This window comes from Neofelis nebulosa, chromosome 2 (assembly GCF_028018385.1).
Source record: "Neofelis nebulosa isolate mNeoNeb1 chromosome 2, mNeoNeb1.pri, whole genome shotgun sequence".
In the NCBI taxonomy this organism is placed as follows: domain Eukaryota; kingdom Metazoa; phylum Chordata; class Mammalia; order Carnivora; family Felidae; genus Neofelis; species Neofelis nebulosa.
The window spans coordinates 25555332-25581226 of NC_080783.1; the positions used below are offsets into that span (position 1 = coordinate 25555332).

At 35.5% G+C, this 25895-nt stretch overlaps 1 protein-coding gene across 6 annotated transcripts in view; it reads left to right on the top strand.

Annotated features, from left to right (window-relative positions):
* The window catches only part of ERBB4 (erb-b2 receptor tyrosine kinase 4), a 1148410-nt gene extending 1122757 nt beyond the window's left edge, over positions 1-25653 (top strand). For 2 of the 6 annotated variants that reach the window (XM_058706154.1, XM_058706141.1), the window contains exons 26-28: positions 20723-20770; positions 21555-21852; positions 24865-25652. In XM_058706154.1, the coding sequence (XP_058562137.1) occupies positions 20723-20770; positions 21555-21852; positions 24865-25310 (792 nt within the window). In that variant the 3' untranslated portion in view covers positions 25311-25652. Of the gene's footprint in view, positions 1-20722; positions 20771-21554; positions 21853-24864 lie in introns of all 6 variants that reach the window. The other 4 variants (XM_058706171.1, XM_058706163.1, XM_058706132.1 and 1 more) reach the window with 3 other exon arrangements.
* Positions 25654-25895: the final 242 nt, after the last annotated feature.

The following is a 25895-nucleotide window of genomic DNA, read 5'->3' on the forward strand; positions in this document are numbered from 1 at the left end:
TTTTTACCTTATACCCTTAATCTTCACGACAAGCGTAGATAAAAAGCATCACTGTTCTCATTTTATGAAGATAGAGACTGGAGATAGAGGTGACAAATCTTTTTGTTGAGATTTCCAGCTTGTATGGTAAAAAGTGAGATTTGAACCCAGATACGTCTGGTCTACACTCTTTGCTTTTAACTTCCACCTTTCATTTGGGGAAAGAACATGTGAAATCAATATATCATCTCCAATAAATAATAATTAAAAATTATTTTAAAAGCCTAATTATTCAGATGAAGTTCATTAAAAAATAGTTGGTACACATGTCTAGTTACTGTTACTTTAAAAAAATATTTAGTACAATCCTTATGAAAGCATTTTTACTCTAGTTTACAAGGTAATATTTCAAAAAGTACCCTCACCTCCTCTTGAACCTTTTGGAGACTTAAAGTCCACTACAAAAAAATATAATTATAAAATCAGAGAGTCTCTTTCATTCTCTAAACATTCTCAAAAATAAGTGATAGCAGAAGAATGCTTTGAAACTTACAAATTTGACATATGTAGCACTTTATTTTCACACCAGAACCCTCAATTCAGAGTAAACAAAAGTCCTGACCTAGTAAATGACTTGGGAAATTAGTTAAGCGCTTGGTTATTCAAGAACGAAACCAATGTCAGGTCTTCAGACTCCCAACTGAGTGACCTATCTATTAAATAATGATTCATCTCAGAGAACTTGTATTCATTGTTGTCTGTAGCTTTTTACCAGTACAGGAGTGGCATACTGCCAGTCTCCTACAACACTGAGACACCATGGACCACAGCAATGCTGTTTGTTTAAGAAGAATCTGGTGTTAAAGAACGTTTCGGTGATCTTTATGAAATCATTTTACACTTAAGCAATTGTCGACTGGCATAAGAAACCTTTTTGAATAATCAGAAGAGGCTTTTTCCCTTCTTTGTTCAAATGTACTAGAGAAGAAAATCAGAGCTAGGAAAGGAAACAAAGAGGAGGGCGGGGCAGCTGGAGATGATACTTAGATTTGGAATGTTAATGAATGTTTTATCTAAATCATTTAGGCGGTTATTTTTTGGTATTATTGCCACAAGATTCCTAGCACTGCTGTACATTATTGGAAACATCTCATCAAGAAGCCTATTCTTTACTGTACTAGACCTGGGGAGCACAATTGTGAGTTTCCTTACCCTTTATACAATAGAATTGGGAGATTATCATCAACTTTCTATTCATATTTAGTGGAGGTTATTTAATTTATGTATATCTATATTTATTTATTTATTTTTACAAATCCATCTTTGTCTGCCAGAGCTCCCTGTTCAGGCCAGCCTGTTAGGGTGATTACTCCTGCAAAGGCTTGAGAAAGAGATGTTCTATTTCACTCTCAATAAGGATTGATGGCATTTTGAGAGGTTCAGAATATCCTTTGATTACTCCGGGAAACGGAATGGAGAAGATGGTTGTGGATAGTGGGGGGTGGGCTTGCTCATCAGCTTCCCTTTGTGCACTTTCTACAGTTGAACGTACCCTAATCATAAGCATCTTGTGTTTCAGCCCCTTTCCTCGCTCACCTGCCCAAACGAAAAGTTCCCTTTTTCAGTTCAGAATTCTGACATACCAGAGTGATCTAAAGAGAGGCTAATTTGTGCCCTGTAGTTTTCACTCAGACACTGTAAATGAATGGCTGCGGACTAGCCTCTCATTACACTTGAGCAAAAGCTGAATTGAGAGATGGGTAGACCACCGTGGGAAAAATTCCAAATGCTATGACTGTATTCCTTATTGCAGCATGTTTTTCACATTGTGATGACAGAAGTACTGCAAATCAGAGAGGGAAAGAAATTGAAAGTGTAATTCACAACTAATTCGGTTTGCTTTTTCCAACAATAATCATACGCATTGGTTAGTAACATCCATACTTAAGTGTTTTCTGTCCCTGGAAGAAAATAATAATGTTTAAAATCCTTAGCATATTGAAGATGTAGAATATACATAATTCAGATTCATCTGGAGTCTGGTATGGTCTCCTTTTAGTTGGAGCCAGGCACTGCATTAGTACCTGTGGTAGAGAGACCTGGCTATTGGATATTCTGGGTTGAAATTAATAAACTCATTCTTTTTTTCCTAGTAATCCCATATATTTGTAAGAGTATGAGATGATTCAAAAAAGAAAAAAAAAACAAGAGGTGATATTATTATGTACCAGGTATCCTATTAAGTTTCTAATGTTTATTAGTTTATAGAATCTCATGAAGACTCTGTGAGGTATTTGCTATTATTATTGCCTATTTTGTATGTGAGGAAACTGAGGCATGGCTGTTAAATGACAGAACCAGGCAACCTGGCTGTAGCATCTATAGAGGCTATGCTCTTCACCACAAGGATGCGTTGCGTCTCACTCTGCTTTTGACATTTTTTTTCTGTTTTATTATTGCTAGAAGTTCAGTACTCAGAACTTTAAAGATGAATTGAGTACATCAGTAAAGAATTTTGACTTTTCTTGACGTTTTTTATCATCAAATTCCTTTAAAGGCTAATCTCGATCTTTAAAGGGTTTTCTGAATAGTCTTACTAGTAGCTGCTTATCCACTAATTCAGAGATTTTCACTCATCTCTGTCAGATAAGATATTATTTCAAGCAAGTAAAAAAGAGCAGCTGTCCATTCAATCTTATATTCACAGATCAAACATTTATTGAGTCATCTACTATGCATGTATCTAACCTCATGATTACCTTACTATAGCCACACCAGCCCTGACCTCAAGAAGTTTACAGATAACTAATGGGCCAATAAAATGCAATGAGTAAAGTGTTACAATAAGGACAGAGAGTGCATAAAGGGTCATTTGAGCATGCTGTTGTTTTTAAGAAGGGAAAGTGATAAGGTCAGATTTGCTTCTAGTGAGAAAATTCTGGCAGCTTTTTGAAATGTGAACTAGAGACTGATTACCTGTTAAGGCAAAGGATATAGTATGTAATGTTTCATGTATGTGATGGGTTTTGATTTTGGTTTGGTTTTGGTTCTGTTTTCTTAGTTGGTATGAATGATGGTTTTGAGATAGAATCAACAGAATTTGGATACCAGTGGGACATTACAGAATGAGATAGAGAAATCAAAGTGACAGCATGTTTTCTAATTAGAATATTGGGAAGATGTTAACATTATTATTAGTGTAGGAGAACAGAGGATGTAGAATAAGGAAATATAATTAATATTTTGGAATATAAGTAAATACCACTCTTAGATCCTCAGAAATATGTGTCTAGAGCTCCAGTGAAATTAAGTCTTGATTTGGAAGTCATTATTATTCTGTATTCATGACATATTATTATTCTTTTTGAGAATAGTTTCAATAGAATATAGCACTAGCAGAGAGTAGAAAACAACTGACCAAAGAGTAAAGGCATGAAGTGGGAATTTCTTTGAAAAATTCTTCCATGTGAAGGAAAGAAAGGAGGCAGAATGTGAGCTCAGAGAGAAAATGGTGCCTTCAGTAGGAGCAAGTTCCTTCATACTTCACGTAATCCCTTCTTTCTTTTTCCCAACAGCAAAAGTAATTTTCACCAAGACTTTGTGATGTTGGTCGATTTGATGGAAGACAGACAGGTGGGCAAGGCTCACATCTAGAGAAAAGTCTTCTGTTGTCTTACCATTTTCTCTCCTCTTCACCTCTTTTAGCTCTGTTTTCTCTCAGATTAATCTGGGTCTCCATCATTTTCTTTCTGTGTTGTGTAGTATAATTTTTCCTCTTTTATCTGAAGCCTTGGTGCTCAGCTCTTGGTTGACTTACTTTCTACTCCAAACATTTCACCAACATTCTTTGATAATTTTTTACAAAGTCAGTTAGTTGTCTCCCAAGGGATATTCAGACAAGTTGTAATAAAAAAATAGTAACAAGTGTTCCACTGTATTCTAATTTTTAGAGTAAACTGACAATCAACATAAAGCCATTTAGATTCTATTCTCTCTATTATATGGAAAGCAAGGTTGTCAGAGACGGAGGAGAACAAAGACAGGTTAGGGAGCTTAAAAAGATTGTCTACGGGCACCTGGGTGGCTTAGTAGGTTAAGCGTCAGACTTTGGCTTAGGTCATGATCTCACAGTTCATGGGTTCAAGTCCCATGTCAGGCTCTGTGCTGACAGTTCAGAGCCTGGAGCCTATTTCAGATTCTGTGTCTCCCTCTCTCTCTGCCCCTCCACCGCTGGCACTCTGTCTCTCTCTCAAAAATAAATGTAGTGGTGAGGCATGTGAACACAGACTAATAAGGAGCCAATAAATCTGAGGACTCCCAAAGGTAGAAAACATGGCTTTTTAGAGGCACCATTCTCCTTGATTGTTCAGTCTCACCAAGAGAACTAGGCACAAGGGAGAGAAAAAATGTGTGAAATATCAAGAGTTGAGACCTGGTAGGGCAGCTGCACCAAAATAATATGGAAACTTAAGGCACTAAAGGTTATATTGAGGGTCAGTTAAGTAATTAACCATGTGGTACAAGTTATTTTTTTTCTTAATCTATCATCTACCTAATTATATATCATTACTTACTTACTATAAACTGAATGCGATATAGGTTCTTTCTTAATAATCATTCACATATTAAAAAATACTAACAAAAGAAGGAACATCTTTTCTCCATTTTAGGCTAAGGAAACTGGGACTCAGAGAAATTGAGTAGCTTATGACAGAGCTAGTAAGTGGCACAGGATTCAAACCAATATCTAGCTTACTTCAGAGTTCATGCTGATAAAATAACGTGTCAAGCAATTAAAGAGCACAAAAAATAAAACGTCAGAAGATCTGATTGAATCAGAAAAAGGGAATCACCAAAGTGAATGAATACAAGGCTATGGTCAGAGAAATATATTTTTTAAAAATCTGTAATGGGAGTTTTTCCTGTTTTTATGATATAGCTGTGTGGTAGTAAAATTGAGATTGAGGTCACAGGCAAGGAGGAAGCTCAAAAAATTATATATTCAGTGGAATTCATGGTGAAAGAATTAAGTATGAGTCAGATATCACGGAACAATTAGAACGATACCAATGAACAGTCTGGGTGTTGGAAAGTGCCTGCAAAGGCTGCAGAAAATCACAAGGATCAGGACCTGTTGAATAGTCATTCAGTATGAACCTCAAAAAGAAAAGGGGTTTGAATGAATTTTGAAAAGCTATGATCTGGAACCTTGTAGGGTTCCACCATCAACCCTGGCTCTGATGCCTGAGTTGAATCATGGAATGAACATTCTTTACTGGAAAGGACGTTCTAAGGATGTGCAGCCTTCTGATTGCTCATGAATACCAGATTTTTGATAAGGAATAAACTTAAAGAACATTCTTAGTAAAGTGAGGGTAAAGCATCAAGGTTATGTGGAGCCAGACACATCCTTGGGAGTAGGGGTGGAGCCTCTTTAAGGAAAAGAATGCAAAAATAAAAATCTTACTTTTTCAGAACTTACCAAATTCCAAAACCATGTGAACCGATGACGGACTCTGGCCTTGGAAGGGGCTATACAAAGCTTTAAGCTTTATCATTTTAAAGTGAATTCATTCTGGGCAGAGAAGGTGAGAAACCATGCAAGAGTAATGGCTGCCAGGAATGAATGTATTCTTGGCTTAAAGAGCATGTTAGTGAAAGCTTCCTTTGGGGCTTCTGGTATTTAGAAACTCAAGATGGATGGTGTTGGCCCTGGAAATTTAATGTAGTAACAAAGAACTCTTTATTTATTGTGCTTCTTTCCTCCCTCCTGGAGGAGGATGGTCCAGCATTTTTAAAAATTTTATTTGTGGGCTGATAAACATTTTATGAATGTTCACCTGACCATATGCTTAGGATGTGCTTGCTACTTGCCTTTGCTCTTCTCTTGACCAGAATTTACAAGCAGAAGAATATGAAGGTATTTCAAAGCAAATAATTCACAACCTGAGCTTATGTCTAGCTCTCCTGGAAATATCTTCTCCTGCATAATTGACATCCAGTATGCTTTTGTATGGTAACAGGCTGAATGAAAATCCTAGAAGTTCTGTCAGAGTGCTAATATTACTTTTAATTTTTCTCACCTGAGCTTTTGATTACCTACTTTTCAGTAAGCATTAAGAGATCGGTCTTAGGAACAATCAAAATTTCTTCTCACTTACTGTTTTTGGCAAAATCTGAGTATCTGCTAGGTACCCTTTTAATATTCAAATATGTAAATTGGAGACGAAGAAGAGAGGTGAGATACTAACATAACTGGTTTCTTACATATTTAAGGAGTTTGTTTTCCTAAAAGATGACACAGATAAATTAGAAACAGTTTCTAAAACTCTTGGATAATTTGTAAGTAGTAAAAACGTTAAAGATTCTGAAGAGAGCCTGGAGGTGCCTGCCATTTAAGCCTTACAGCAAGAAAGACAACCTTCCTCTCCTTTATGATTTTATTTGTAAGATCAACCATTAATATTTTATTTTGTCAAAACACAACTGCATGTTGGCTTAATATCTTCCTTTCCAAATGATAAATAATAATTGTGCTAGTGTAATAAAGGACGTAGGGGACTGGGAACTATACCAGGAGCTTTTCTTACCTGTCTAGTACTTTTTTGGTTTGTTGGTAGTCCTTGGGAGAAAGCCCAGGGTATATAATATGTGGGAAAGTTCAACCTTTTTATTTTTCCCAACTCCCAAGTCATTTATCAAATTATTTCAAGTTGTAAATCTTAGCAATTTTCTGTAACTTAGCTACTTTCTTTCCAAGATGTGTCTTTCTTAAAGATGTTTAGTATGCTTTTAAAAATCTATAAAATGCTTAATGTATTAAAGAGGGGGACACACAGGAATTGTCTCTCCACCAAAGTACAAGAGTTCAGACATTCCCTGCATTACCAGGTGCCTCTCTTAATGCCTCAGCTTTCCCTGGAAAGATCAACAATCACAGGGAAGAAAAAAAATCAATCTAAGCGCAGTTCAGCACTGAGGACTTCTTGGCCTGTTGACAATGCCTCGGCATGAATTCTGAGACATATCTTATTAGGAGTCTGTCTGGATGCATTCAAGTGTTCAGTAGAAGTGATTCAAGAAAATCAAGGCCAACACATACTCTGCAGAGATGTGAATTTCTAATGTTTGTGTTTCATTGACTTTCTCACCCCCATCATCTAAAGAAAACAAAAGTAATGACAATTTTATTTCAGTTTATCATAATCACCACTGTTAGATCACTCCATTAGTTTATTTGAGTGGTTAAGGAATTTATCATTGGACATTTAATATGCACCTTTCTGTGACTAAGTGGAGGAGGAAGAGTTCCATGGGATCTTGTTTTGATTTACTGCTGCATTGAGAAAAACATCATTTTTAATTTTCAAAGTAATATTTTTTAATGGCTTTAAATGATATATTAATCAATATACATTCAAAGGAAACCTGTAAATAATTTCCTACCATTTTATTTACTTAAGTAACACCAATCATTTTTGACAGTTACTTCAATTGAAATACGTGATACCAAATTTGCAAAAACAGGCTCTTGTTTCACACAGATACATATGTAGCTTTATGATTATTTTTATGATTATTTTTATTCTGGTATGCAAGAAACATGGGCTGATTTGAAGTATTTAGTGTGGTTTTGTGTGAGTGATACTTGGACAATTCAGGATTTAGCTGCATTATCTTTAATTTAGTAGAAAAAAAGTACCAAATCTCACACACACACACACACACACACACACACACACACATATATACGTGTATGTGTGTGTGTGTGTGTGTGTGTGTGTATTATGTTACGTTTTTAAAAAAAGTTCTAATATTTATTTATTTGAGAGAGAGAGAGTGAGCGAGCAGGGGAGCACAGACAGAAAGGGAGACACAGGATTTGAAGCAGGCTCCAGACTCTGAGTTGTTCAGCACAGAGTCCAACATGGGGCTGGAACCCACAAACCCCAAGATCATGACCTGAGCCAAAGTCGGACACTTAACCGACTGAGCCACCCAGGTGCTCCTATATATTATGTTACTTTATTGAGAGATATTTAACATTGACACACACCTGTAAAACTCATAAAGCAGGCGGGACAGACATTATTGTTCCCATTTTACAGATGAGGACACTAAGGCCTTAAGAAAACTTACCTATGGTAGCAGAGTCGTAGAATGGCAGTGCTTTTGCCTCAAGTGCTCTCTTCCTACACAGCTTCTTCCCTTCTTGAGACACACACTCTGTAACTTTGGTGTAAAATTTCATTTACTTATAACTTTGATTTTCTATACTACTGAGTCATAATTATCCTAAAAATGCTTTTTGAAAAATTTAAAATGACCCTTCCCTGTGGGTGTCTGGGTTTGCACCACAGTGTAGAAATACAGGTGGGTGACATGTACCACTTAAAAGGTACTGGTAAGGATTTGTGTTTGACTTTACAAGGCAAAACTGCATTTTCCATCTTCCTGACGGCAATTTATTCACAGGTATGTCTTTCCTATTGTTCTTAATTAACAATGTATATCTTCAGGGATAAAGCTGAAGCCTGAGTTTGCTAGACCTCCAAAGCATTAGGAAATACATAGATGTCTCATGAGAGTGTTGTCATACTAGAGCTAGAATCCTGAAGTTTTATAACTACATGTGAAATGTGTGTTGCATTTGGAACCGTTCGGTGTTTACCAGAAGACATGTTTTGTTTTGTTTTGCCATTAAAAGTAAGATTTTAAACAATGCTTCCAGAAATAGCAGCTGATTGATAAGAAGAATGAATGTATTAGATGAGAAATAATATTCAGATAACTATATTGAGGTTTAATTTCAATTTAGGACTCACTGTAAGTATCTATAGGCTGGGATATGTATAATATATAATTTGAGGAATGCTAAAATCCCACATTCTTTAAAACGTATCTTGCTGGCTGGCTGCAGTCCCTGAGATTCTCATTAATAGAGCCACTCTGTCTGTGGGTTTAATATACCTTTCTATCTATCCATCCTTTGATCCGGTACACCTTTTACTGAACATTCAGTTAGTCCATGCCCTTGGCCTGTGTTAAGCATCAAGGATACAGTGAGTATTAGAGGAAGTCCTCTTCTCAATAGCCTTACAGTTTATGGAAGAAGGCATACTAAGGAAGTAAATAAACAACTAGAATACAGTGATAAATCGTCCATATAAGGAATGTGATAAGTGCTTAGTGAATTTTTTAATCAATAATTAAACATGATCAGGGAAATGATAATTTCTCATGGGGTTAACATGTAGTCAAGTCAAAGAAGCTAGAGAGAGCATTGAGGAAATGATTAGAGTTTGAATAGAGGCCCAGAGGTGAGGGAGAGAGTGGACCCTCAAAGGAAGTGCTGTAATATTTTTGCCTCGAGGCTTGTGAGGAGAAACTGCAGAGGTGAGTCTGGAGAAACTGGCAAGGACAATAGCTACCAAAAGTCTTCAATGCCACAAGAAATTGAGATTTGGTTTGGCCTGAGGCAACAAAGGATCTTGCAGGTTTTTTTAAGTAGGGAAATGAATTGTGAATATTAGACTGGGGTGAAGGGAAGGACTAAGATCCAGGAGATGAGTTAAATATGCTTAAAGATGCTTAAACATGAAGAATGAGACATAGAAGTTAAAGATGATACTAAGATATCTGACTTGCACAAGTAGGTAAATTGTTGATACTATCCAGTAAGCCAAGAAAGATAAGAGAGTTAGGTTCAGTGTGAGGAAAAGAGATGTTCATTTCAGTTTTGAAAAAGTGACATTTGAAATGCCATGGAATGTTCCAGTAGAGACATCAGGCCAGTGGTTCATTGCATGCTGAGGGTTGGTATTCAATAGTTCAGTGTTACCTGAGGCAGGGCCATTATCATCTACTAGCACTAATTTGAGAAAATTCCCCCACATTATTCAGAATAAAGAGATGCCCTCTGCATTAGTTACTGACAAATTCCCGAGGAAAGAATGAGAGTGTATATAAGAGAGGATGTTTCAGGGTGGGAGTTACTGACTCAGAATGGTACACTTTCCGTAGGGGGAGGATATAGATATAGTCTCATTTCCAGCAGAATCAGGGCAGGAATCTGTGGGCCCTGGAGTCTGTTGGGGAGGAGTAAATGATCCTGGGGCAGAAACTAAGAAGTCAACTATGGTGAGGAAACTTTGAGATCAGACCTCACCTGCTATAGAGTTTCACCTATGTTTCCCCTTCCTCAGGCAGACATATTCAAAGGACACCAAGTAGAGTTTTTTCTACCCATAATAAATCATAAACGTATTTCCTAATTAGGCCTATGGATTTTGGTTTGTTAGTAACTAGCTGTGTGACCTTGAGGAAGATCGCTGGTCATCCCTATTACCATAGCTGAAAATCAAGTGTGATTGGGTGATCTCTGGCATCCATGTAAGATTTAAGTTAGATTCTCTTATTTCAGGCTTATTATATATTTTGACTTCTTCATACATATATATATATTTATATACACATATGTATATATATTTATGTATATATGTATATAAATATATATGTATATAAATATATATGTATATATGTATATAAATATATATGTGTGTATATACACACATATATATTTTATTAAAGTGTCAGCCTTTTTAGAATTTCAAAGAAAATTATTATGGCCATGGTCCTGGCTAATTTAAGTTGACTTTGGCAGCAAAAAGTGTAAATGGGAAACTAAGAAGTACTGTGGTCATTTTTTTTTTTTATTTTTAGGAAATTCCAATGTGGTTCCCAAATAGGTGCAGGAGTTCTTTGTATATTTCCTTCTCCCTTTTTATATGCAGCAAAATCAAATTTGAAGGATTTCTGAGAATGGTAAAACTGCTTAGACTACAATCAACAAGTAGCTCTTGGGGAAAGCTTTTTTCTCCTGGGGTGCTACCTTCAATCTGATATTCATTTTGGCTCAGATCAGTTGTAAATACCATCCTGTTTCTGCGAAATGTAACTGGTGTTTGCTCTGGGCTGATGGGACAGCCATGTGCTGTTTGCTCTGTCAGTAGCTGTACCCGAGTATCCACAGTACATTATTCAGATCAGCTCTCATGAACCAGCTGTCATAATTCCAGGTGGACCGTTCAAAGTCTTTTTACTCACAGCAACAGCTGTTGCCACACTGGTAGCTTAAAGAGCAGTAGTTGGATGAATCAGCCATTGTTACAAATTCACTTTTTATCTAGTAAACAGTTTGCACATACTAGCGTGACTGAAGATATTTCCAACCTGGTCCGCACTGTAAGCCTTATCTGTATTTTGTTAAATTGTTTGCTTATTACCAACACTTATCTTTTAAGATACTAAATAAAATCTACATGCCAACGTTAGATTTACAAAATTTGTAATTCTATTTCCTGTAATATTGCTTTCAATCTCTCAGTACACAACTACGCCCTAGTTTTTTGGTTTTTTTTTTACATTTGCACACATAGATTGCTCAAAATATTGTTACTGTTATTTTAAATATGTGATAAAATTTCCAGAGCTTGAATTATTGCTAAGGAGGAGATTGAAATATAGAATATTTCACTATTGCATCATTATTTGCAAGTAAAAGAAAACTCCAAACAACCACTAAAGAAATATTTTTTTTTTTTAATTTTTTTTTCAACATTTTTTTATTTATTTTTGGGACAGAGAGAGACAGAGCATGAACGGGGGAGGGGCAGAGAGAGAGGGAGACACAGAATCGGAAACAGGCTCCAGGCTCCGAGCCATCAGCCCAGAGCCTGACGCGGGGCTCGAACTCACGGACCGCGAGATCGTGACCTGGCTGAAGTCGGACGCTTAACCGACTGCGCCACCCAGGCGCCCCAAGAAATATTTTTAAATAGAGCTCTCCTACATAGTGTGTTAGTTAACAAGATTCATTTGCTGATAAATAATATGCACATATGAAAAATAGTAAAAGCAAAACAAAACAAGCCCACAAATGATCTGGCAGCCTGTGGAAAAAAAAGTATTAGTTTGAATGGGTTAAATAAACCTTTGTTATTTTGTTTGAGGCTATTAATTTTCTTATTGTGTGTATGAATACATATATACATGCATGTGCTTTTGTGCGCACACGCACACACACACATGCACAGACACACACAAAGCCTAAAATTGTGATTTAAGTGTTTACTAATATTACAAACAGAAGTATGTGATACCAGGGCCAAGGCATAGCATTTTAGATTCAAAAGTAATGGCATTGAAATTCATAGTACTTATAGTTTTTGGCTTTTCTCATTCTCAAACCTGCCTATACTTAATTTTTTTACTTCATTTTTTAAATGATTTCTATAATCCCAAACATTATCTCATCGTATAAATAGTTATAGGTAGATATAGCTATAGATAAGCATTGTTAAGGTAAAAATATATCAACTAATAAGCTTATTATATGTGGATATATATACACACATGATCAACACATATAAATATAAAAATCAATATGCATTTTGCATAAATATAATTATAAAAGAAACATGTAGGTGACTATTAATTTATTTTTAAATATTAAATAAAATATTAAATATATTATAAATACAATATTTAAATATTGAATACAATATAAATATAAAATTCATTGCATAAATGCAAAAAAATTTTATATAGATACAAAAATCAATATGTATTTATTTTTAATAACTTTTATAGCTAGAATGTTTAAATAACATATTCCCTCTGTGGAGGGCAATTTGTATTGTAAATAAAGTACTACTTTAATAAGTGCTGCTTTTAATTAATCTGTGTGTGGATAGCTTTTATCAAAGTATTTAATACTATTAGAGTATTTCTTTTGTCTAATAAACTTATAACCTATTTATTAGGAAAAATTGACTTCTGTCTTATAATCAAAGCACCATTAAATTCACTGTAAGAGTATGTCAATATGTAATTCAACTGAAACCAAATGCCATCATGGTTAAAGCTCATGCTTTTGGCTATAGTAAGGAAATTGTATTTTACAGAAAAACATTAAAAATGTACCTGACTTTTTATCATTATTAAATGCCATTTGAGGCTGTAAGGTATAATGGGATGTACATTAGATGGAGACTCTGGGAACCTATTTCTAATACTGTCAGACATCTGATTTGACAATTAACCTAACCTCTTAGAGAATCAGTGTTTCATGAGTAAAATGAAAATTTTAAATTATAATACTTCATTTTACAATTGTATTTTCATTCGTCACCATCCAAACATCGTCTTGTTTCCCAAGAATATGCAGTCATATATTGTATATAGGGTAAGTAATACTTTATAAATACTCCATTTAGAAAAAAAAAAAAGGTGCTTCATATACTTTGAAAAGATTTAAGTAAGAAGAGTGTATAAGATGCTTTTGCTATCATGTTAATCACATTTTACAGTATTTAACAATGGTGTAGGCTTAAGGCAGAATATTCATTTTATATACAAATAATTTGTCAGTTAAAAGTGCGTTTTCTCACTACCTATCCCATAGTCCAGTTTCTCTTTTCAGAGATAAATAAACTGGGGGCCCAGTAGATTAAGGAGTTTGTTGAAGGTCTCATGGCATAGTGGCAAGAAGTTCAAGAATACAACCTTCATGGCAGAAGCCCACAGGTGACCACTTGTTCCCGGACTATGTATTGTTGTCTTCAGAGTTTCCTGACCTCAATGCATTGTCTGTGTACTAAGATGTCTTCATTAAATAATCTTCATGATGTTAGGTTATGAAACACTCAAGCAGAGAGGCAATTTTAGGATTCTCTTGAAGACTTAGTCAGATTTCCCAAGAATTTGGACATGGTAAACTCTTAATGATTTCACTTTTACTCTTAAACGTAGATACTGCAATTGAACCAGATGTTCTTATGGATAGGTTAAAAAATTAGGAAAAATATCCATACTTTTTCTAACTGAAATGAACTGGTAAGAGGTCTTTAAGAAACCTCATAGAAGTTCTCTTTAGATTTCTAGCAGCATGTGTTAACTAGAAGCTAAGTGATAACTAGGAAATGTTTAAATACCATAACACACTTCTGAAAAGAAATATAGACATGCAAAAGAAAATTGCCAGAAACCAACCAACCAAACAACCAACAAAAAAATTTAGAATATGCACCAGGATAAAGAGATATAAATTCTATGTGATTACTAATCTCAAGAAGGGTGACAAAAGTCTTATTGTTTATCTTGAATGAAGCTAAGGAATGTTGGCACTTATGTAAAATCATGTTTCCTTATACCCTTTCTTTTTTGACTGTGCTAATAATGTCCTTTGACTTTTTCATATAACAGCAGCAAAGACTTAAAGAAACAAGGTACAAAATGAGGAATTTTCAGCTTCATTTTATTGACTCATCTAGCCATGAATATTTTAAAGGGGAATATCCTCTTGTTTTATGGATATTTGGAAAGAGTATAGGAGTTATTTCTTGGAGATATAATAGTTTACTTACCTTTAGTCAAGTTGGAAGAGGAATTTATTGACTAAGCCGTGGAGTAGGAATAATAAATCATAAGCAATTGTGCTGTCACAGAAAATCTTTAAATCTATCTATCTATCTATCTATCTGTATCTATTTATCCATCATCTCCTCTATGAGCTCTTCACATTCTACTTATAGTTTCCTTTTCAGCTTAAGGCCTTGTAGTTCATTAAAATGCAAATAAGCTGGGAGGAGTGGTACTGTAAAGCATCATTAGTATTTTATGGCTAAGGCTAGTGAGTCAAAGTCCTCCTTGAAATTAATTTTTCACAAGAAAAAGAAACCATGAGAACTCATGTGAGAGAAGAGTTGAAGCACTGTGCAGGGGCAGAGAGGGGTTCTACATGTGGCATAATAAAAGGGTAATAGATTTAGATAGCCACGAATGATTGTGTGTACATGGGAGGAACTTATAGCTTCCCTGGTCCTCAGTTTTCTCATCTGTAAAATGGCCATCATGATTTTTAGCAACGATATGTACCTTGAAAGGTTATGAGAATAAATAAAACCTAAAATAGTCTCTGGCGTATAGTCTCTCTTCCTGTTTCTCAATTGGCCTAAAAGTAGTCATTTATTCATCTACAAAATAGAATACACATTGTGATTAATTGGACTTCAAGATCTGAGTTAGGAGAGTAGATTTATTAATGTTGATAAAAGGCACCATGCCTCTATACTTTGTAAATTCTGAATTGTCTCCCATTCATATTTACTGATTCCACTCATACCCTCCCTTTATTAAAATTTCTTTTCAGTAATAGAGTAGATGAGACATACAAGAGGGATAAGATGTTCCAGGGTTAATGAAAACTGAACAAAGGATAAGAGCCCAAGTTAATATTCCTTCAACTGAATCACAGGCTTATTATTAACTATTTGTTTATCTATTTAATATTATATGGTTTTATATATTTTTATTTATTATATAATTATTGCTAATTTATTTATTTTGTGAGTGAGAGAGTAAAAACTTAATTTTTTTTTAATTTTTTTATTTTTTTCTTCCGGGTGATTCTTTTTTTTCTTCTTCTTCTTTATTAACGAGTGTGAATCATCCCATATTTAAGTTTGCTTTATGGTTGATTCTGAAATTTGGAGTGTAGTTTTATATTTCTCATGATGTTCCCAATGCTTTTTCTCTTGATTATCAAAGACACATAGAACTTTTTAAAATAATATCTATAACAACATCCATGTTTTTTTATTGAAGTATAATTGGCATACAATATGTATTATTTTCAGATGTACAATATAGTGATTTGACCGACATTTGTATACATTGTGAAATGAGCAGCACAATAAATTGTAGTTACCATCTGTGACCTTACAAAGTTAATATGGTATTATTGACTATATTCTCCATGCCGTATGTTACATCCCATGACTTTATTTTCTAACTGGAAGTTTCTACTCCTTGATCCAAAAAGCAGCATCTCACAGAATCAAACCAAGTAGGTAGATGAGTCCATTAGCCAATAAACACATAACATAAATAAGCGAAAGATGTTTTGTGTGATTTATATAGACATACGTGTGTGTGCCTGTGTGTGTGTGTGTGTGTGTGAGCCAGCTGCCTAGATTTGTTTGGTTTCTCTCAGTTCTTACTGGCTTTTTGTCTATGGACACATTTTGTTTGCTTTCTTCTGGATTCCAGCTTTATGAAAAATGAAGATTCTAAATAGGTGTCTCAAACTCTGTATGTTGAACTCAGTTGTTAAAAAAATATATGTTACACCCATACATCAGAAATCGTACATAATGCAAAAACCATTTTATTTGTCTACTACCTGACCTGTAAAAATGTGAAAATGCCCATCAGAGTGTTAAGAATATGTGACAAGGAAGATAAAAAGATTGAGAATCCTTAATAGTTACATGTGGAAGTGTTTTGGTAACAAATTAGTGCTGATGAATTGGTAACATCTTACAGAGACACACTCTGTTTTAGTTAAAAGGATCTAGCGTATTTCTTGGCCCTAGAAACTTTAATCCTATAGTTAATATTGATAGGAACAATTATCTGAAGTTAAAAAACCAAACAAAACTCTCATTAAGTGCATGTTTTTTTTTTTTTTAAATGTTTATTTATTTTTGAGAGAGACAGAGACAGAATGTGAACGGGTTGGGGCAGAGCGAGAGGGAGGCACAGAATCTGAAGCAGGATCCAGGCTCTGAGCTGTCAGCACAGAGCCTGATGCGGGGCTCGAACTCACGAGTTGTGAGATCATGACCTGAGCCGAAGTCGGACGGTCAACCGACTGAGCCACCCAGACACCCCTAAATGCATGTTTAATTTAGGTAGAAGTTAGTCATTAAGTATGTATTTTTGTTAGTTTCCTAAGAACATAGATTTGTATCATATTTTTTAAAAAATATTAAAGAGGAAATCCATCTGGTTTAAAATTTCCCAGGGATAATATTTAACAATATAATGTTTTAATGAACACAATAAATATGAGAAATACAGTGCATGTAATAAGACGAAGTTTTGCATTTTTATCATTCAAATGAAAGATAAATTTCAGGACATGATGTATGTAAAGTGCATTTAACACTGTATTTGATACATTTGCTGATGTTTGCCTTCCCTATAACCTCTGGCATTTCAGTCCAAGTTAATCATACAATGTCCCAGTGACAGGGCCACAAAATTAAACTTGACTCTATCACCCTTACAAATCCCCCCACCAGAAACAAACTCCCTATCACCTGCCAGTTTATAACCAACCTCTTTCTATCTCTGTCCTGCTGACAGTAAATCCCCTCACTAGCTAATTGAACAGATGCACCCAGTATTTCCAGAAGATCCACAAAGCTGGGCTTTGATGGACAGCAGAAAGTGGAACAATGAAAAAACAAAAGCCTTTAAACTGAGAGCACTGCTTTGTTCTGCTTAAAACTTTAAGGTCACTCCAGCTCGTTCTGACTATGGGGATCTTAATTTTTACTCCACCAATTTACTTGCAGCTGTCATTCTTTCCGATATTAAAAGTTCAGCTCTTGAAGTGTGGGGAATTGGGGGGAGAGGGGCGGGAAATGAGAAGAGCTTGTTATAAACTAAAAACAGCAAAAACAAGTAAAATCTGGCTTGGCTCTCAAGTACAAAAAGTTATTTTCAAAGCCTATAAATTATGACATAGTGATTAACATGTAATTTAAATATATTTAAACAACAATTATATCACATTTCCAGCCCAGCTAATTGGCCTCACAGATGTTCCCTTGTAGCTGCATTGCCCTTCCAGGGGGAAATGAATGAGGTGCTTTTTATCATGGAAAACAGAAAAGAAAAAAAAAAAAAAAAAAGCAAATAAAAAAATGAAAACAGAAAAATAAAAAGCAGCCAGTAACCCTAAAAACAATGAATGCTTAAGGGACTTTGCCTAGCATTTTTTTTCCATTTTAATGCAGAAAACTAGGAAAAGCATGAAGACACTCCTATTACTGTGATGGTATCTGGCAGTGTGTCCAGATATAGATTTGGCAGGTTGCTGACGGAAAGACTTGTCAAAGCAGGGACAGTGCCTGCATTCTAATATGGCATGGCCTCTCTTCAACAGATCTAGTTATTTTTAACACAACATCTTTACAATTGAAGGCAGTCCAGCTCACGTAATGAATATATATAATAAAGTATTTCCTGATGAAGAATGACTTGTAACTTGTTCCTTTGATCATCTATCCCTCAAGTTTTATAAAATGCAAAATGGACAGCAGTCAGTGCTGTTTCCTAAGCTGTGATTCTAGTCAAACACGAACCAGTACAGCAATTGTTGGAAGGTTAGAGGCCAAAGGAACAGCAGTAATTACTAATATTTTGGAATACCTTTCTTCTAATATGTAATCTTAGAATTCAAATAGAGTCACCGCAGTTTCATTTTACTCTTGCCTTTTCTTCTAATAATCTCAGGTAATTTTTGATCATTCAGTGTAAATTGCAAAAGGCCAGTGGTCATGTCTCTCCTGGTGCCTAATGGTATCTCCAGCATATTCGTTAAATGCTTGCTCAATAATCGGGGTTGAATGATAGGACAAGACCAAGGTTGATGATATGATAAAGTTCCACTAGGCAGTTGCCGTATTTTTCCCATACCATCCCTCTGTTTTGCATATCACTGGCAGCAAATTCCTCTCAAATTTTACGAGCAAATGTATTTAGCTTCATTTCTAAAGGATAACAAAATATACCTGTATTTAAGGTGATGTAGAGAACAGGGAAACATTTTTAAATGTGTCTTTGATGAGTAGCTCTGGCATTTTGATTGCTTGACTTTAAAAATCTGATTTAGCATATGTGAATATTTAATTTTTTATATCCTCTTCATTTGCTTAGTAGTGCAGAGCTTTCAAAGTTCACTTATATATACCATTTTACTTTGTATTCACTAAGAGTAAGACAGAGGACAAGGATAAAAATGAGGGTCTGAGATGTTTCTTGACTTATCACATCACTTGTAACTGGGACTGGGGCTAAGATAGCTAACAAATCATAAAACAATGTGTCTACTAGACAATACTACCTCCTATGTATAGCATATTAAATATATCTCTACTTTTCCACATCATGATCTTCAATACGTTTCTAGTTATGTCATTAGAGAAGGAAAGAGGTTAATATTTTCTATGCCATCATGTAGATGACTCAGTTATGGGGAGAGTTGAAATGTAACCTTAATGTAGGAGTTCAGACCTTGTCCCTTGATTAGTCCAGTTAATTATAGGAAATTGTGTTATCCAGTTGTTATTAATTTACATTAAACAGTTAATCTCCATGGAACCACATTCTGCTTAGAATGTTTTTGAACCTCTAAATTGTAAAAACATTGGCCTAGAATAATACTTAGCCAAGTTTCATACATGTATGCAGAAAATGCAAGCTTCATAACATCAGTTGTTTTTACCTGCATTATTTATGATCTCCAGTGTCTAGAAAAGGGCCTGGCTTAGTAGACTAAGGTTCTCAAAAATTGTATTTAATGGATATGTATATTAAGAAACAGTGTTGATATTCACATAACCCACTCTATTTACCCCAAGGAATATTGTCCTTAATATTTTCTCATATTCTTGTATCCACTTTTTTTAACCCATAGGATGGAGTATTAAGTTATAAGAATACAGATGCCCTTATTTTAATGTTTATTTCTTTTTTGAGAGAGAGACAGACAGACAGAGCCTGAACGGGGGAGAAGCAGAGAGAGAGAGGGAGACACAAAATCTGAAGCAAGCTTCAGGTTCTGAGCTGTCAGCACAGAGTCCAATGTGGGGCTCGAACTCATCAACCATGAGATCATAACCTGAACTGAAGTAGGATGCTTAACCAACTGAGCCACCCAGGAGCCCCAGATACCTTTTTTTTTTAAGTGAAGTCTAATTTTAACTGATTCTAAATACATGAAAATAATATATATAAAGCATATTTCCAGGAAAGGGATTAATTTTCCAAGATTTCCTTCCTTTTTTTTTTTTAACTTACAAAAAAAAAAGACTCTTTGAAGAGAAAATAGGTGTACCTTTTTAGTTTTTCAATTAATTTATTTAAATTCAAGTTAGTTAACATACCTTGTAGTATTGGTTTCAGGAGTAGAAGCTAGTGATTCATCACTTTCATATAACACCCAGTGCTCATTCCAACAAGTGCCCTCCTTAATGCCTATCACCCATTTAACCCATCCCCCCACCCACCTCCCCTCTAGCAACCCTCAGTTTGTTCTCTGTATTTAAGAATCTCTTATGGTTTGATAGTATGCACCTTTTTAAAGGAAAGACTAAGAAGTTGACCCTTTGCTGAAATGGTGAAAAACAAATGTAACTTGATAGTAAAAATTATTCAAGGAAAATTGAAATTTGATTTTATCTCCTTCTAGATAAGTTTCTTTTTACAAGGGAAAATCAATGCTGTGGCATGTGGCCATTTCAGTCATATAACATGTAAGGAAGGAAATGGTTCTTTATTTAAAACTATATTTAATTATTTACTGTCTTTATCTTTCTTCTAGGGTTAATCAGAAAAATATTCATGGTCAACTTAGTTTTTAATCCATTTAAAAATTTCACTTTTTCTGTATATTTTTTTCTTTCAGGGATTGAATTAAAATATTTCATATTCTCAAAACACATAAATAAACTCACGTGTAGTCAGGATGCATAAAAATTTTACCATTTAGCAAACTTCACTGTTGTGCATGTTTTCCTCTTTGGTTCATACAACTCATGCGGCTTTTTTTTTTCTTTTCATTCATATTACCTCTTATTATATCCATCATTCCATTTTTCTTTCCTATTAGAGTGAAATTGGACACAGCCCTCCTCCTGCCTACACCCCCATGTCAGGAGTAAGTATTTCACAATCAACCTTCATCTTTTTTGTATTTTTGGTCTTCGCTTATCATGTTTCTTCTCTCTTGTCTCTCCATAATTTCCTCATTTTGCTTTTGCCAACAGTGAGTTCATAATTTGCTGTAGATTATATAGCTGGGCTTTGTGGATATGTTTTATCTCAGGAGATAATCCAAAGTTGAGATATCATGCATCAACAGCAGCTTTTGATTTTTACCTGAGGGATTTACCTGGACTCATAAATTACGCTTCTGGTTGAGAAGGTTACCTTTTATTCTCCCCATGATTACAGGTTGTGTGCGAAAAAGTCAGTCTCCATGAAGATTCTCTAGTTAGGTACTTGGAGACTCAAAGTCAGAATGACCACAGAAGAGAAGGCAATAAGGAAATATCATCATCCAAACGGCATCACTGTGCTTCTGTTCTTAATGGCGACTGTCTACAATCAATAGTGTTTCCATTTGTCACGAAATATGAATTTTATATAAAAAATTGGCAACTGTAGGGAAATAATAGGAGATACTTTTTATTAGGTCATGTGTTAGGTGGTCAGTAAAATTTAAATATTTATTTCCAAATTGTTTCCCCATGGTTTACTTTAAAAACCAAATTGGAATTTTAGGTGTTTGTAACCCAAGCTTGTTAGCCATTCAGGGAAAAAACTCAATTAAGACACTCTGACTTTTATCTAAAAGACAAGATCTCATATCCTTTGGGTTGTTTTTTTTACAACTATTCCTAATACTGACTTCCATCCAAATGTGTCTCTCCTATTGACAGAACCAGTTTGTATACCGAGACGGGGGATTTGCTGCAGAGCAAGGAGTGCCTGTGCCGTACAGAGCCACGACCAGCACAATCCCAGAAGCTCCAGTTGCTCAGGGGGCCACAGCCGAGATTTTTGATGACTCCTGCTGCAACGGCACCCTACGCAAGCCAGTGGCACCCCACGTTCCAGAGGATAGCAGCACCCAGAGGTACAGCGCCGACCCCACGGTGTTTGCCCCAGAACGGAGCCCACGAGGAGAGCTGGATGAAGAAGGTTACATGACCCCTATGCGAGATAAACCTAAACAAGGTACAAACAGAATGTTCAGAAATGATTGCCATTCAAAATTCACTCCCATCCAAATAAGCAAAGTATAGAAGGGAAATTGACAAACCACTGGACTGGGTAACATTTGTGACCCAGAGAAGGCCTAAGGTGCTGCTCTATGTAGTATGCTATCCAAATCCACAGCATTACATCATCTAGAATTGCATTCTGATTTTTTAGAAATCAAAATCTCAGACACCACCTGAATAGAAATCTGCATTTTAACAAGATCCCTATGTGACTTTTTATACATAATCAAGCTTGAGAAGCACTGATCTAAACATATCTTTATTGAAATATTTGAGTGAGGTAACATATCACAAGATTTCACAACCATTACTTTATTGGACTCATATTGGAGATCATAAAGACTGGTATTTTCATGGCACCAATAAAATATTTGGTCAATTCTTTAAAATTTTGTGTCATCAGAATGACTTTGTTTATTATAGAATATTATGATTTCTTGTATGACGTATGACACATTTCAAATGTTAAAGTTCTGACACTGTGTTTACTTGTATGTCTACCATCATGTCTTGAAAATATTCAGTTTGTGGTTCTACAAAGTACAGTGATAACTTTACAGAGCTGGTAGTAGAAATGTTAGACATCCAAATCAAGTGACATTTCACTTTTGAAAAAGCCACTCTCCTTCCATGTTAAACAGCATCACAAAAGGAGAAGATGGATGATTGTTATTTAAAACTGATTACTGTGTCCTAGAGTCTTTGGTGTCAAGTAAACTTTAAGACTCTCTACAAGGGTCCATTATGTTCCTGATTATATGGTTATATTCACTTTTTTAAAATGCAACTAAGGGATCCCTAAGTTCAAACTGTAAATAACCTACTAAAGTTTATCTATCTAGATGTATGTAAGATAGTAGTGACACACACGTAGGTTTCGAGAAGATTTGGCAGATTCCCCTAAAAGTAGAATACTCTCTGGGAAGATCCTCAGCTCAACCATAGAGTTGTTCCTCCAATTATAGCTGCATGGTATGCAAGTTTGCATCAGGACAATACATAAGTAGATTCCATTGGTGAAAAGTAACATGAAGTTTCTAAGAAAACACAAGCCAGTCAATATAGACTCAATGTAGAACCTCCCTAGATTTTGTCTCTGAATACAAGTTTCCATAAAAGATTTTTGTACTCCAGCCTGCTTCTCAGAGACTAAAGAATTTTAGTATAGACACTCCTCCGCTTTCAGGAATCTGGTAGGGAAAATCAAATTCTGCCTCCTGTGTAAGTTTTTACATACATTGTTCTTAAAATGACAGTTGCTTTGAGAACCATTCAAATTCCAACCATTCAAATTCCAACAAGTGAAAAGTTCTCCCTACTTCTTTAGGGACAATAATGAAAACAGTTCAGTAGAATGAGATTGTTCAATAGGAGTTTTAGATCTGAATTCTATCTAGTTCAATACTAGTTGTATCCTTAATACATCGTTTAATCTCAGTTTCCTGTTTATAAAACTGAAAAGCTACAGCTTGTCCTTCCTTGCTCATAGGATTGCTGTGAGGATGATGTTAGTTCCTTTAATTTCTGTATATGATTGGGGGCTAGTCATTACTATCTTTTAACTTGCACAGGATGTTAAATACTTAACCATATCCAGCAGTCCTGTATCCAGGGAAAAATAACCCTGAATTGATGATTTTTTTTTCTCTACTTGTCAAGCTAAGTATGGAGGGTAGAAAATTTGTTTCAGAATGATGGCATCTCAACAATTGTGCTCTTTCCCTGGCCCAACACCAAAATAGGAATAGGTAAAGTGTCATTTCTGTGGATACAGTGAAAAGAGAGGACAAAAAGTGGGTCTACTCTATGTAGATGTGTATACTATATACACAGAGGTGGAATTAAATTTAAAGAGAAAAGTATTGGTTAACAACCGTTAAAAAAATTCTGGGTCTGGGGCGCCTGGGTGGCTCAGTCGGTTAAGTGTCCGACTTCAGCTCAGGTCATGATCTCACGGTCCGTGAGTTCGAGCCCCGCGTCGGGCTCTGTGCTGACCGCTCAGAGCCTGGAGCCTGTTTCAGATTCTGTGTCTCCCTCTCTCTGACCCTCCCCCATTCATGCTCTGTCTCTCTCTGTCTCAAAAATAAATAAACGTTAAAAAAAATTTAAAAAGAAAATTCTAGGTCAATTCCTATTTCATATTGATTTATTAGATGGAATCATACAATATAGCCACTCTGTGACTGGTTTCCACCTACAAAACAGTCATTTCATATGATTCAAACTAATAGTTTGCTATTTTGTGATGATGGTCAGCACTTGGAAGTAAATGTTATAATTATACTTTATTCTTGAGCATATGTATTCTTAAACATATGTAAGGCATGCCAATTTAATGATGTTAGATGTCCATCAGGTATTTTTATCAGTTGAGTCTTTTCCTTAGATGTTTCTTTTCCTATGCATCAGGCTTTCTATGAAACATCTGTAATCAAATCTATTTTACTTATATGAGCATCACAGCAAACCACACAGACTAAAAACTGCTATTCCTTCACTTCATTCATCTTAGCATGGAGTTAAGCTATAGACATTTTGATTTTTCAATATCCTTTTAAAAATTCCAATTTCTTCGCATTTAAAAGCTATTTAACCCTGATAAATTGTCTTGTTTTCCAACAAAAAGAATGCCGACTTTTAGAAAACAGAAGCTTTAAACAAGTGGCCCCATATATAGGAGATAAAAATACAATTAGGAAAAAAAAGGAACAATTTAGGGGACAGGAACTCTGCTTCTGGCCTGCGGTGCCTTATTTAGTCACTAAGAGTTTTGGCCCACTTACTCTTTTTTCATATGACAAAAGTAATCAACCAAGCAATCAACATAGGTAATCAACAAAATAGTTTTCGTGAGAATTCATGAAGACAAATCTGTGGCTTCATTGTTCTGGAACAAGAAGCTAACCATCCTATATAAACATTTTCCAGAAAGTGGATATTAACTGATATTTTTGTATTCCATCAGAATACCTGAACCCTGTGGAAGAAAACCCTTTTGTTTCTCGGAGAAAAAATGGAGACCTTCAAGCTTTGGATAATCCCGAATATCACAATGCTTCCAACGGTCCACCCAAGGCAGAGGATGAGTATGTGAATGAGCCACTGTACCTCAACACCTTTGCCAACGCGTTGGGAAATGCCGGGTACCTGAAGAACAATGTACTGTCTGTGCCAGAAAAGGCCAAGAAAGCATTCGACAACCCTGACTACTGGAATCACAGCCTGCCACCCCGGAGCACCCTTCAGCACCCAGACTACCTGCAGGAGTACAGCACAAAATATTTTTATAAACAAAATGGACGGATCCGGCCTATTGTGGCAGAGAATCCTGAATACCTCTCTGAGTTCTCGCTGAAGCCAGGCACCGTGCTGCCTCCTCCACCCTACAGACACCGAAACACTGTGGTGTAAGCTCAGCGGTGGCTTTAAGATAGAGACAAGCCCGCTCCAATTTCCCTGCCGCCTCTCTTTCTCTTATGGTCTTCCTTCTATTCCCAAGGCCAGTAGTTTTGACACTTCCCAGTGGAAGATATAGAGATGCAATGATAGTCATGTGCTCATCTAACTTGAACATTAGAAGGAAGAACTGGAAGAGAAAGACAGGAGGAACCACACTGTTTCTTCATTTCTCTGCATGGGTTGGTCAGGAGACTGGAACAGCTAGGGAAGGACCAGCAAATATAAGGCAATACTGCCTGCTGTCAAGGTAGTTCTCAACTTTTTCCCTTTTTTGTCTCTTTCTTTTTCTTTCTTTCTTTCTTTCTTTCTTTCTTTCTTTCTTTCTTCTTTCTCTTTCTTTCTTTTTCTTTCTTTCTTTCTTTCTTTCTTTCTTTCTTTCTCTTTCTTTTTTTTAATGCAGATGCTTGAAAGACCCATGCTATCTGTTCCTATCTACAGGAACTGATGTGTACATTTTCAGTATCTTTGGAAATCCTAATAAAGTTTCCATTAGAAAAAAAAGGATAAACTTTTCTATAACATATGATAGTAACTGAG